The sequence below is a fragment of the Siphateles boraxobius genome, unplaced genomic scaffold (genome assembly GCF_051911475.1).
Source record: "Siphateles boraxobius isolate OS27281-9 unplaced genomic scaffold, OSU_SipBor_1 26, whole genome shotgun sequence".
NCBI lineage: Eukaryota > Metazoa > Chordata > Actinopteri > Cypriniformes > Leuciscidae > Siphateles > Siphateles boraxobius.
The window spans coordinates 25,412,822-25,427,873 of NW_027508876.1; the positions used below are offsets into that span (position 1 = coordinate 25,412,822).

General features: G+C 36.1%; 2 protein-coding genes across 2 annotated transcripts in view; both read right to left on the reverse strand.

The window, feature by feature from the left end:
• cubn (cubilin (intrinsic factor-cobalamin receptor)) overlaps window positions 1-6,296 on the reverse strand; it is a 40,909-nt gene extending 34,613 nt beyond the window's left edge. Inside the window, exons 1-8 of the mRNA XM_077245135.1 lie at window positions 6,125-6,296; window positions 5,833-5,962; window positions 4,780-4,908; window positions 4,566-4,667; window positions 4,382-4,485; window positions 4,168-4,294; window positions 2,917-3,085; window positions 2,594-2,725 (exon numbers count right to left, since the gene is read on the reverse strand). Of these exons, the coding sequence (XP_077101250.1) occupies window positions 2,594-2,725; window positions 2,917-3,085; window positions 4,168-4,294; window positions 4,382-4,485; window positions 4,566-4,667; window positions 4,780-4,908; window positions 5,833-5,962; window positions 6,125-6,243 (1,012 nt within the window). The 5' untranslated portion in view covers window positions 6,244-6,296. The remainder of the gene's footprint in view (window positions 1-2,593; window positions 2,726-2,916; window positions 3,086-4,167; window positions 4,295-4,381; window positions 4,486-4,565; window positions 4,668-4,779; window positions 4,909-5,832; window positions 5,963-6,124) is intronic.
• Window positions 6,297-6,664: 368 nt separating this feature from the next.
• On the reverse strand, window positions 6,665-14,824 carry trdmt1 (tRNA aspartic acid methyltransferase 1). Its single transcript, XM_077245139.1, has 10 exons — window positions 14,659-14,824; window positions 14,287-14,396; window positions 13,476-13,552; window positions 11,366-11,437; window positions 9,557-9,622; window positions 9,227-9,296; window positions 9,033-9,116; window positions 8,645-8,949; window positions 7,330-7,517; window positions 6,665-6,856 (listed from the first exon to the last, which is right to left on the reverse strand). Exons 1-10 carry the CDS (start codon window positions 14,729-14,731, stop codon window positions 6,756-6,758), a joined length of 1,146 nt encoding a protein of 381 aa, XP_077101254.1. The 5' UTR covers window positions 14,732-14,824; the 3' UTR covers window positions 6,665-6,755.
• Between the last annotated feature and the right edge of the window lie 228 nt (window positions 14,825-15,052).

The window sequence follows — 15,052 nt, forward strand, 5'->3', positions numbered from 1 at the left end:
AATGGTTGTGTAAAACAACACCCTTTTTACCTCTTCAAAAACAGCTCTGTTAATGATGATAACAGATGATAGAATGATAATGAGCAACAACTTTTTGGCTTTTTGGGATTAAAAAAAAGTGAATGGATTTTTTTCATTGCATGGTGATTGTGTCCACACACTGCAAAGACACATTTATTTGCAAATACCATATAAAAGTGTATTTTGCATCCGATGACCCCTTTAAAAGCAGTTGGAGAGTTTTTGAATGCATCAAAAATAATTTAGCACGAATTTGGCTATACTCCTCAACATCAGCTCTCACTGTCTTTGATCACAGGCAAGAGATATCGTCCAGGAATCGTAAAATCAAAATGCTAAAAAAAAATAAAAAAAAATGAAGATGTCCGCAAACCGCATTCATCAGATCGTGCTCTTCAACTTCCACTCCGTGTGTGCGCGTGTTGTCTTGTAACGAACGTGCTTGCAGCGGGAACACATAATTTACCCGGAAACAACTAATTCTAATTTCTGATTGGCTGGTAGCTAGCATTTAACTCTGTATAACTCGAGACAGATGCTATGAACTCGGCAGAAAACTTCCATCCGTTTGCCTGCGCCTCGTCCATTAATTGTATGGCGGGACAAGTTCCCTTCTCCTCAGCGTGAGAAATACAAGGTGTGGCGTGTGAGCGTGTGACCGGGTTGAAATGCGTGTGTCTCACGCCTCCGTTTGCCTGCGGAAAACTTCGGGAAGTGAAAAACGGAGGGAAGTGTCTCACGCCCATATGCGTGAGACTTGAGAGCCCTGCAGAAATGTTTCTTCGGTAGCAAATCAGCATATTAGAATGATTTCTGTAGGATCATGTGACACTGAAGACTGGAGAAATGATGCTGAAAATTCAGCTTTGAATCACAATAATAAATTACATTTTAGAATATACACCTTTTTCCTGGTTAGCGGATTTACCCATGATTCATAGCGGGTTTGAACCGGAAGCCGGTTGTCCTTTTCCGGTTCTTATTAAGATTAAGCGCCGCTTGCTCAGAACACCCGCAGTGATGTGCTGGTTAGAAAATATGTGAAATAAGTAGGGCTGGCCCTGCCCGTGCACGACTGAAGTTGGGTTGGAACTTGGAAGTTATGTATACTATATGGGAGAGAATGCTAAACCATAATGAGCCTTTTCGTAATATATTGCCTATTCTGCATCTAAACGCACGCATAAGCTTGCCACAAAAAAAAACGGCAAAAGTAATGATTATGCATTAAACATTTGAATTGTTTATTAATAACTAGTGTTTTTCTGTAAGTGTCGACTGCAAAGATAAATTTGATGATGCTGACTCGCCATCTTCGCAGTAGCCTAGTGAACGCGCCTATAGAGAGAAATGCACACTTCATACGAATTAACCATACATAAGCAGAGAGCAGCCCATTTCTCCTCGTTTTTAATTATTTTGTTTAAAAGTACTAATTTCAAGCTTTCTATAGATATACTTATCATGTATGTGAGGCAAGTAATTTATACGCTGAGTTTCGTTGATTAATAAGACGCGCTCCAGTTCACGCGCCCGCGCCTCCGTGTCCTGTATCTACTATTTGTGCTTCTTATTTATTATTCCAGGCAATTTGTTGATAAAACATTGATAAAAATGAAGATACAATTTATACTAAACGAAATTCACTTTAAAGAAAGGCTTTCTACAAAACAAAACTTGATAAGTGGTCAAAATCATGTCTGAGCCATTCCAAATGTTTTCCGATATTGGGCATCTTATGATCATATCTGACTCATCTTATGCGGTTCCCTTTTCATATAATCAACATTGATGAAATAATTTTAAAAAAACATTATATTGTGAAACTTAAATATAAGACGTATGTTTAGTTTTTTTTTTTTTTACTTATATTTTAGCGTCACACTGCTCCGCTTTGCTCACGTGCTCTGGTGTGTAGCCTCTAGCCTTTACATGCATGTGTGCGTGATGTGAAGATGGAGGGGTGCGATTCTCGAATATTAATTGCATAATACCCAGCGATCTTCGAATATTATTTTTGCTTGAAATGCCCATCCCTACTGGTAACGTATTACACCTTTTTCATTGGATGCTTCAGTTTTAGCGCAGCTAACCAAACACGTTTACTCTCTGGTATTGAATGTAGCTGATACGAACCGGACATAGGCATTCTCTCCTTTTTATCTTATGCTCAAAGCACCCAGTTTCTAAAAAGTTGTTTTATCTTCTTTGAATTGTTAAAACAACCAACAACAGCACATGTAGAGCCTGAACTCATTCTCTCACTGCTAATACAGTACGAGCCGGAAGTAGGCAACCGGAGTCGTCGTCATGGCGGCGCCCATTGTTTGAAGCAGAATAAGGTGGATATTAAAATAAAAAAAAGTTATTTTAAATTGTAAAAATATTTCTTAATTTTCTGTTATTACTGTATTTTTTATCAAATAAATCCAGCCTTGATCAGCAGAAGAGCCTTTCAGACACCAAACATTTGAACAGTAGTAGTGCAAGAATATGAATTTTTGGATGAACTATTCTTTTTAGACAACAGGTCTTATTTTAAATTGCATGAGAATGAGGATGTGAGCTAAACCTGGAGGACACTGTCCACAGTGGAAGGAGCCCATGGTGTTGAGACAGGGCACCAAGGGGGAAGTAGAACAGCCTCCATTGTTTGTGGCACATTCATCGACATCCTGGCAGCTGTAACCATTACCCTGCCATCCTGAGGAAAGCACAAAACTCAATGAAAAGATGTTCTTGATAAAAATCTGCTAGTCAGCCAAATGCCTTCAAATGTAAATGCGTTCATAATCTTTTACATAAACTATCTAAAAAAAGTAATTGACATCATGGATATTGACATCATTGTAATAATCATATGTGATGTGGCTCAGCTGGGCTGAGTGGTCTAACCTGCAGGGCAGGCGCCGCAGTAGAACGAGCCCAGAGTGTTAAAGCACTGCACAGGGGGGTTTGTGGAGCAGGGCTTGTTCTGGAGACTGCACTCATCAATATCAGCTGTGCATGCGGACACCCCGGGTGGAGACATCCAACCAGCATCACAGATACACTTATACTTGGGCTGAAAAGAGGAGAAAAAGACATGCACGTTATTCCAAAGCCATATGACTTCGTTATGTAGAAGGAGATATTAAGGAGAATGTTCACACTGCTCTTTAGCATACGTATAATGAAAGTGAATGGTGACCAAAATGCTAAAAAACAACAACAAACTTGTGTGCAGGATTCCTAAGTCATATACATGACACTATGTTTGGAGTCAGTAAGTTTTTATTATTATCATAATGTACTTATATAATAATACTTATTATCATACATTTCCAAAAAATGTTGTTCTTTTGAACTAATAATGAAATCAAAGTATCCTGGCATTTTTTTTTTTTATCATAGTTTCAAAAAAACATTAAGCGGGACAACTTTTTTTTATATCAATATTATAATATTGATAATATTAAGAAATGTTTCTTGAGCACAAAATCAGAATATTAGAATGATTTCTGAAGGATCATGTTAGTAATGATGATAAAAATTCAGCTTTGCAATTACAGAAATAAATTACATTTAAAATATATTAAAAAAGAAAACAGATATTTTAAATTGTAATAATATTTCACAATATTACTGTTTCTACTGTATTTTTTTTATCAAATAAATGCATCCTTGGTGAGCATAACAGACTTCTTTCAAAAACATTGATAAAATCTTACCGACCAAAAATGTTGAATAGTAGCTCGTATGATAACTTTTTTGTGAAGAACAGACTGAAGTTTTAGTCTATTCCTCCAATTAAAGCTATTATAATAGTCAAATAAACTCATTTTATGGTGCTCTTTGACATTTTTGGAGACTGGGAATTGGAAAAGGGTAACATGATCATCCTGTTAAACTGTCACTGCCTTAAATTTTGCCACATACATCACACAAAACTATTGTATGACTTTATGAGACTTGGAATACAGCGCACAAGTTGTATGGACCACCCTCAGGACAGTCTTTTTATGATAAACTCTTAAAGGGGCACGACATGAGGGGGAGTACATGATGACAGAATTCATTCATTTTGGGGTGAGCCATTGTGTTTCTCTGTCCAAAAATGAACTCAAGAGTACTGAAAATGAATAATTACACATAATTTCCAATCACCTCATTGGGATTGACTCTGTCTGAATCAATGCACAAGCCGTGAACACACAGATCCTGACTTCCGCCTGCACAGTCATCATAGCGAGATGTACAGTGTGGACCGTACCATTCTGGACTACAGGAGCAACTGATAAACAAAAGAAAAGAAAAATATTGACATATAAATCTCATAAAACACTAAAAAACCCAAACAAGACATACAACGGAGGATTACGTGTAAGATCCGGGTGTATTCAAACACGTGGCCCCATTCTGACAGCCAAGTGGAGTTCCTGCTAACACCTGACACTCATTCACATCCACAGCACATGTGGGACCCTGAAGAGACAATGATCCAAGTGTCAGTCAGAATCACATATGAACAGGACAGAGCACAGACGCCTATCCGAGTGACTGACCTGCCAGTTATCAGGACAGAGACAGTGAAAGGCATCCAACAAGTTCAAGCAGGTTCCTGTGTTCTGACATGGATTGCTGCTGCATGTCTTCCGCTGTACTGTCTATGAAATGCAGAATATCATAAAACTGAAATGAAATCGTAAAGGCGGAAATGGAAGGCTTGTAATCGCATAAGCAATAAGCCTCGAGAGAATTTGATGATTACAGCAATACCTGTTCTATTGTCTGAACTTTTGACTCAAGTGTAGTCACTCTGGTGTTGAGCTGATTGAGCTGGTTTGTCACTTCCTGAGAAGGACCGCTGTTCTTTATGGTATTGATGTCATCTTTGTTAATTTTGATCTGGAACAGAGTTGCACTTGATTAAGCTTTATTACAACTTTTCCCAGGTGCAAAATGCTTCAAAAGCAAACACAAAATGATTGATCTGTGCAGACTAGAATAAAGAAAATGTAATGTAAATGGAATTAAACGAAATGAAACTAAACAAAATGCACACGCATACAAAAAAACAAACAATGAAACTAAATACAAGTCAAAACTAAAAACATTAAAACAAAATGAAACAGAACAAAGCAACATAATAAAAACAATTAAACATAAACAAAAAATTAAACAAAAACAAAATGCACACAAGATAACGACACAAAACACTAGTAAAAATAAAAAATAAAAACATTAAAACAAAATGAAACAAAAATGTACCAAAACAAAACAAGTAAAAAACAACAACAAAAAATGGAAAAACAAAACGAAACAAGCAAGACAACAAACACCATTAAATTTAAACAAAAATAAAACAAAACAAAATCAAACAAAGTAAAATACAACAAAATAAAAAACACACATGTAAAACAAAAAATCAAAACAACCAAACCAAAGCAAACAGAAATACACACAAAAAGACAATGAAACAAAACAAAATACAAGTAAAAATAAAACAAAAAACATTTAAACCAAATGAAACAAAAAAATGCAGCACAAAAACAAAACTATTAAATTTAAACACCAACAACTAAACAAAACAAACCGAAACAAAACAAAATAAGCAATACAAATCAATTAATTTTCATAGGCATTCTGGGATGTTTTTAATTTTTATCAAAACCTAATTTCAGATTATGTTAGTGATACTGACATCAATATAGCATCACAACATGCTTGACCAACAGAAATATTCACTTGTATCTTGCAATTATTAGCTCCTCTATTATTAGCCATAATTGTCCTCAAACAGACAACATCTGATGTTTCAGTCAAACTCACCTGGTTTATCTGCTGAACGAGGTCCTCTGCTCCCACCTTCAAACTTCCCGTCCCTGAGGTTGTGAAGCGAATGTCTTTGTTGTAGCCGGCAGAGAACGTGAGGTGACCGTTCTCTGATATCATACGAGGCCTGCAAATCAATTACCAAGTTACTTCGGAAGGCACGTCCTCATTTAATATCTAACTCACATTCAAATTAATAATTCAAATTTTAGGTTGTCTCAAACAAGACAATGTTTCCCAGCATCTTTCAAGCAACAACTAATTAATTAAAACAATTTTTAAAACTTACTGGTCACTGCTGATGTCCCGTTTCTGTCTGTTGTGGGGTTGACCGCCACCGTCACACTGCAGTCCAGAGAGGAAGATGAGAAAGATGAAGGGCCAGGAGAAGCTCAGTGTCCAAGCCATGCTGAGAGAGCTCGTCCCAGGACACTCATCAGACACTGTACTGAACCTTCACACCAAGATCTGCCTAAAGCCCAACCAGCCAGAGATGCACTTTGGCCCTGAAGAGTCCTAACACCACTGCATTTCCCAAAATCATTTATAAAGAATATGTAAGTGTCTAGAGGGCATATAACTCAGCTGCATGGAGGTAATTTGACTTTATTGTGTGAGTGTCAGGGGCTGTCACATGTGTTTTGGAGATCAGTAACTAAAGTTAAAGCTGTGAACCTGCAGCTTAGGGCTAATTTTCTCTCTGAATGTGAATAGCTTCGCAGTAAATAACCGGCAGCATTAAAACTGATATAACCAATAAAATGATATAGCCTAACTGGTTTGTATTGTGTGTTCAAATGAGAGAAGGCAGTAATAACAAAACAAATGCACTGTATAAAAAAATAATTTTATTCAACAATATACAACTTTACAGAAAAATGTATGATTCTATGTATAACATCTAATTTCCCAATGTTTTATTATGAGACCATGAGACGTATAAGATGTGAAACCACATGGACGTTCAGGCTGTTCCCCAGCACACGGTACTGCTGCTTGATGGAAATTTGCTTTGGAAATGCTGAAACACAAAATACATGTAATTGAACGACAATATTACATTTTCACATTGCAGTTTCTTACTGTTCATTAACAGTATGAATCAGTGGGTCTGAGTTCTCAGAAAATGTGAGTGAAAGTGTTTTAAAATTGTACAGAGGGGCAGAAATCTCTCTAATCTTCTTTTTCTCCCTGTCTTCACCTTTGCTTTGTCTGTAAAGCATTCTTGCAAAAAACAAATTATGAATCCTGAAACAGTTAATTATCTAAATGGAAGCCAAAAATAAATAATGGAAAGCTATTCATTAACCTTTTCACACTCCAGTGGAATGTCATACTGGACTTTAAAGCTTATGGTCTGAAATATAACACCATAAAACAATGTCCATGCACATAATATTAGGTAGATTTCAGATTTATTAAGAAGATTTCTGTTAATTTGTGTGTTTTTCTTCAGTGCTGTGTTGGTGAATGTGTGTGATGCCGCTGTCTTACTGAAATCTGCAGGAAAGCCCATGAGGTTGGCGATCTCTCTGGGTGTGAAGTATCTCAGCTTTAACTGGAGAAGCTGCTTCAGTTTGTCCTCTTCAGAAAGCAGCTCCAGGCTCTTAAACACACTCTCCAGCTCCACATCCACACAGCACTGCAGGACGGAGCCCGTGCCCTCCACATAGTGACCATAACTACACAGAGAGAATCATAAGTTATATACATTATATATACATGTATATATATATATATATATATATATATATATATATATACACACACACATACACATATAATGATACTTTTAATATTAAAAATGCAAATATAATGAGGAAAACAATATTCTGCATTTTTTTAAATGTTTTTTTCACATTATAAAAGGTTATAATGAGGAAGAAAAACTAATTAAATTGTCATATTTTGGTGTGTGTTTATATATATATATATATATATATATATATATATACACACACTATATCTAGAATATATGATACTTTTATATAAAAAATCAATAATATTGATGAAAAAAAAAATATATATATATATATATATATATATATATATATATATATATGTATAATAAAAATGCAATGTACATGTAGTGAGGGGGGCGTGGTTTAGCGAGGTCTGCAGCGGAGGAACGGGGGCGGAGCCGAGCGGTAAGAAAGTAGGTCAAGTGCAAAATGATGGGGATTTGGGGATTCGAGAGAGAGAGAAGGACTGGGATCTTGTACACAAATGGACTGAGTTGTTTCCCTGCTAAAGGAGTGTTTATTTTCCCTGACGAGTGCTATAGTTTACCAATGGTGAAGCAGCGCCTCGCGCATCTTTCTTTCCCTTGTTTTGTTTTCTAAATAAAGTGTACAAGACCCAGTCACACCGACCCTTGTCTTCTTCCATCCTTACAACACTGAACCTGAATTCTACTACAGTACATTTTTATAATAAATATATAAATATAATTAAAATATAAAACATTAATGAGAAAATAAAATATAAAGTTAACCATGTATATGTATATACAGTATATATATACACACACACACACACACACAATGTATATATTATGTACAGTGTATGTATGTATATATATATATATATATACACACACAACACTTGCACATATATAACAATTTATTATGATACTTTTAATATATAAAAAAATGCAATTATAATGAGGAAAATATATTCATGCGTGTATGTTTTTTTCTTATATAAACATATATTTTAATTAGTTTATCATTCATTATCATTTTTATATTTATATTTATTGTAATTATAATAATTATAATTTAATTATAATAAAATATAATACACACACCCTTTAGTAAAGCAAACTGATCTCCTGCTGCTGGGCTGAACTATATCCATCAGTAGAGCGTATCTGAGCAGGGTTTTGGGAGGCAGCAGATACTGGTCTATGTCCTCTTCCTTCTGCAGAAAGTCCTGCAGCCTCTGGACAGTCTCCTGTTTGTCCTGATTCCTCTTCTTTTCTAACTCTTGTTCAGTCTCCAGCTTAAAAATGATCGCCCCAGTCTTTTCTCTCTCAGATTCAGAAGGTGTAGGGTGATCGTGTGGAACAGCGAGACTGTCCAGGGATTCAGACATGGGCAAACCCTCTAGAATCTGCCAGTAGATAGAACGCTTTAGTATTTAATAGTAACTGTATTGTGGCATCTTAGTTAGAATAGGTCTAACCAGAAAAGTACCTCTGCTGATGTTGGGAATGCGAAGGATCCCGGTGGTCTCTTTGCAATGAGGAAGTATCTGAGCCTAGAGTTTGGTATCCCAAGCTGTGACCATAAAAAACACCACAGAAACAAGACCGGCATAAACTTTCTGAGGTTTTTAAGAGACATTAACAGCTCTTTTTCAAGGATGTCAAAGGATGAGACATACTCACAGATGTTGGTGAGATCAGATACTCCTGAAAGATGTAGTCACACTCTCTCAGTGTCTTAAGCAAAGCATCTCTGTCAATTAAAAAAAACAGAACTAACAATATATATTTAGACACTATAAAACATTAATAAGACCACTTTAAGGCAAAGTGTATACTTTTTCAATATTAAATACTTTCATCCATCTCAGTTTAATGCGCAGACAACTACTGTATAAGATTCTTATTAACACAATACATGGTGACAGTAACACAGAGGGGAAACCCATGACCCCATTGGCTCATAGCCACATAACCATGGTGATCTCAAAGCCCCCGTGCCGCCCTGGTTACCTTGCAGCAGAAGTCTCAAAGCCCTTCACATTCTCCAGCAGAATGAATCGCGGCCGCTCGCTGAGCCTGCAGGGATAAAGAGAGGCACATTCTTTCACAAACACACTCTGGGAAAAAAACACCTTGGCTGAGTTCGGGAATAACACAAAAGACTTGAGAAAGGGCAAATGGAGAGGGAGTGAGCGGAAGCAATTCTTTATTCCTTTATTAGACGTGAATTCATAACGTGAGATGTGCAAAAATACCATAGAATGAACGTTGCCAGGAAATGTGGCTTTGTTCATAGGAAGAAGTATTTTGAGAGGGAGAGAGAGAGATAGAGAGAGAAACTCAAATTTGGAAATCAATATCAGAGAACCGTTTCAGTGACTTATGCACGGTACCCATTGTGCGATTTTGGGCTGTCCCATATGAAAGATGACCAATTGTGCCGATTTCTGTGTTCGTTGCGACTAAACGATTGTCCTACGTCATACAGTGAGAGACGTTGAAAGATGGCGGTTGTCACGGTCTTGTGACCAAGGTTAGCATGCGATACTTTTCTGACAGTGCCAGAAATGTAGCATGATCATCTCACAGTGTTTCCTGCTACGACATACTGTACGCCTACTGACTAGCCAATAAAAATGCAACATGAAATGGCGTATTGATCAATGCGACATGGCGCTAAAACTTAAAACTACTTACCTCAAGATCCTCTTACAAAACTGTCATGCCAAGTTGGCGTCTCTACCCTAGCATTGACTGCGTTCATTTTCTCCTCTTTTGTTTAACACGCATAAAAACCACAATTGTCTAAGTGCACAATTACCACTAGCGCATACTGATAACGTTTTTATTCTTCTATACAAGCTTGGGTCATAGCCTATTATTCAATAGGTGTCATCATCGTACAGTCCAGGGCCTGAAGTTAACATTTTCGGCCACAGTGACTTTTTACCAGCCAGTTTTTCTTTTTTGCCTCATAAATGTGAAAAACAGGAATTCCACAATATTGTTCTTTAACTTGTAAGAATACACAAGTGGTGTCAAGTTATTAACGAAATCAATATAAGTAATAATAACTCTTAGAATATACATTTTTAAAAATCTTTTTATTCATTGATTTCCCATGTCACAGACAGTCATATAATGACTGCAGTTAATCTGAGTCTACAAAAAAAGGTTTTCGGTCTCCTCCGGAAGCGCAGTCTTTGATAGTTTGCAAATTATCGTGTTTAGGTGGCTTTTTGATGACTCGTGGTCCTTAATTGCTTGTGTTTAGTCCCGATTACAAAAGGATTTGACCATACACACGACAATAACTGCAGTACATTTGTTCTGTACTGCTGTCATAAATCAGCCACTCACGAACCTTGCCATTGTCGCCAATTGTCCACTTTGTATTAAAACGTCTTCTTTTACTTTTCTTTGACTCATCCTCATCTTTTTGTTGGTTGTTTGTTTCAGCTGGCCTCTTTACCCCAGTAATGTGCCGCCACATTTTATCTAAAGTCCAACGAAATGGCGGACTTCGTTGAAATGTAAAAAAACAACAGTTGCAAAAAAAACTAATGAATCACTCAATTCTCATCGGCTACTGCCAATGTGACAGGTAGATTGACAGTGTTACCCGCCAATTGCAAAATTCACCCACATTTGGCCTATGGTCGGGTGTTAATTTCAGGCCCTTGTACAGTCTACATACATGTCGTCCCCAAGTTTATTTGATCCATGTCGTACAGTGTGATTTGTAATGATCTTATAGGATTGCTGAAATGGCACAGTCTGTAGCAGGCCTTCAAAAAAGTTCAGATTGATCAGTCTGACCTTGGCAGAAGGTCCAGGATATAAAGGAAGCTCTTTGTTCTGGGGTCAGCAACATCTCCCTGCAAACCAATCCTATTGAGAAACACACATTCGCTTTAGTCAACCAATTTAGCAACCTTTTTCACATTACAGACATACAGTATAGAGCAGTAATACACAACCGTTCAAAAGTTTAGGATTGGTAAAATGTCTTACAGTCACCAAGGCTGCATTTTTTTTTTCAAAAATGCAGTATAAACAGTAATATTGTGAAATATTATTGTAATTGAAATAACCATTTCTGTTTTAAAATGTAATTTACTCCTGTGATTATCAATCATCAATCAGCATCATTACTCCAGTCTTCAGTGTCTCTGAATAAAGTATTCATTTCTTTCTTTCAAAAAACAAAAACAAATAATAAAAAGCCTTATTGACCCTAAACTTTTTTTACAGTATACACCTTTTTCCAACGCTTTGCACAAATCATGGGAGTGACTTCCATTAAATTACAAAAACAGAGCATGAATAAGCTTGATTATTTCCACAACAATATGTTAAATATCAATGTAGTAATACATGCATGTATGTATTATGCAACATGCATTGCCTTAATAAAAATGTTAATTAACTGGATTTCCGCCATTTTGACAGACAATAAATATAGTACTTATCTGCTTTAGAAACATTCCAGTAAACACTGCTATAGAGTGCCGAAGTTATGACGTCACTTTGTAGGACAACTCGGAAGTTAGCGGGGCATGGGTTCCCTCGATCGAAAAGCTATGCATTTTCCCCATAGACTTTTGGAAAATCGCAAAAAATAAGATCTGTGTTCAACAAAGAGTTGTGACCCTTACACGTTTTGTCTATCAAGATAAACTTTACAAGTTAATCTAAAATGTATACATTTTGAAGCCTATACAAAGTTTAAAAAAACCACAAGCAGACACAATAAAGTTTAAAAAACCACAAGCAGGTTATAACTGGTGTGTTTTATGTCATAGATCAAAACGTGAAAATATTTAGACGCTTTGTTAACCACAGACCTTATTTCAGGCGATTTAGCAAAAACCCATTCAAAAACCCATAGACTTTAGGGCGAGGGAACCGGAAGTGCTAAAATGCTAACTCACTTCCGCGTTTTTGCCTACAAAGTGACGTCATAACTTCGGCACTCTATAGGGATTAGAAGTGAAAAGGGAGACAATTTAAAGCATCCATGTGAAAACAAACCTTGAAAGAGGCGTGAGGATTTGGGGAGAAAAACAAGAGATTCTCAGTGCATTCCACTGAATTATTCATGGGATATATAAAAAATCTAGATAGCAGTCTACAAACACGGACTATATGTTGTCTTTTTTCATACTGTTACAGCGGAATACAAAGGGAAAACAAGAAAATGATCAAGAGTTAAAGAATGCAGCGACTGAAAAGAGCTCTTGCCATAGACAGACTTTCTTGTCACATTAAAATACCAAGCATTAGATTATTCTCATGACGTCGGAAAATAGAATATGAAGGACATTTTACAGCACGACAGATAAGGATTATTTGTAGCGCAGCCTTATGATTCTAAATTATTGTTTCAGTCTTTTTGAGTGGAACTTCTCCAAACAAACCGGAAATGCCTCCCATAATCTAAAACACAGTTGGCTTGTTAGGAAAAAGGTGGATATGTTAATATGATGAAAGAATAGTTGGACACAACTGGAACAATTTTAAAGAGTTGTACCAGTCGCTCTTTTCGATGCAATCAGAATATATGGGAACTGAGGCGAACAATCTTTAAGATTCATGAAAAAGCACCATAAGAGGCTTAAACTTCAGTCTGTTTCTCACAAAAAGCTATCATTTGACTTCAGAAAACTAGGAATAAAGTGCACAAGCTGTCATGTTACATCTATGATGCTTTTATGATCCCTTTCTAAGCTTGAAAGATCCAGTCTCCATTTACTGTAATTGCATTGAAAAGAACGACCATCACATTACTCAAGATTTCTCCTGTTGTGTTCCACAAAAGAAAGAAAGGCATAGAATTTGAAACAACATACGCATGAGAAAATACAATCAGAATTTCAATTTTGTGTGATTTATTTCTTCAATGAACCAAGAGAAAAACGCAGATCACCTGGTGAATGGTTGACACGGTGGACTCATCAAAATCATGTCAAAGTTCAGCTTGTCAAAATCATGTAACGTCATTCCCTTATACACAAAACCAAAAGAGATAGCATTAAACAAATTATTAAGATAAAACAAATAAAATTACAAAAACTGCTCTACCTTGTTTATTTAAAAACATAGCATATCCTATAACCCACATATAGTGATATAAATGTTGATATAAAGGAAAAAACATGCTTTATAGTTATTTATGCTTTAAGTCTTGAACTTAAAACATTAGTTAATCCATATTCATTATCACTTTTTAAAATCTACATCCATTGTTGTATATTCTTCTGAATTGAGGCCAGTGGCGGGTACATTATTACCATGCTGACAAAGCACAGAACCTTTAACCACCACAAAAACCACTCAGTTACACTTTTACCTCCTATTGCTTTTAAAAGCCCAGTCATGAGACTATGTGCTGGTAGGACTTACAAAAACGTCATTTTAAGGATGTTACAAAAGAGATGTTTAGTTATGAGTGCAATAAATCAATTAAATAAGATTTTGATTGCACAAGCGGACATAATACAGTGATTACAGTGACATAAATCTATGCGAGAAATGCAAGTCAGTGGTAATAATCTTACTTGTAATCAAGTACTAATTATGCAAATTGTTTGCCTGTATTCAATTGCATAAAGACGAGACTGATTCATACAAAACTTCTTATGGGAGCCACTTCGTATTATATGTATGCGTCCAAACAAAATGTGCCTAACGTTAATCATTTACATAATCAAATAAGATTCAAGTGGGCAAGGACTGACCTCGATCGTTTTGGGCAAGAGTGGGGTACTGGGGAAGTTGTGTTTGTAGATTTCATTGGCTGTTGTATTGACATCCACAGCAGCCACAACTTCAGATGGAACTGAGCTCTCTGAAAGAAACGCAAATTAATATTAACTAAATTTACTGAGAGTTTTAGCTAGTCTACACAACTCCAGTGAATCTGTTTTATTTTTTGTTTATAAAGAACAATATATAGTACAGCAAGGGAACAGTGACACCTGTGGGAATCATACAACAGAGACTCAAACTTTACCAGCGTGTCAATAACTTGACAGACAGAGCCTTTGCAACTGATCCTGTGTCAGTCATGTGTTTCAATTATCGCTCCGGGTTTAAACAAAATGACGTACCCTTTAAAGCATAATGCATCCCGCCTATTCCACTGTATAATTCCAAAACACGGAGTCGGCCCATGTTGTCCATTCTTCACTGCTGGAGGATGTTTATAATATTTTGACAGCGTCTCAGACCTGCTCAGACCTGCCAAATGAGCAATCCCGAATACTTGACCGTCTAGAAACAAATTCATACGCGAATCGTTCCGCTTTTTTCCCTTCCTCTTCTAAATTTCTTCTTAATAATAATAATAATAAATTTACGTTAAAATGTCATTTGCGTTTTAAATTGTTACAGTACAAGTAGATTTTTCCAATAACTTTTTAAATAATAATATATAATATAATAAATAAATAATAAACTATATAATTTGAATATATAAATATGGTGTATTTATGTAGCCTATTT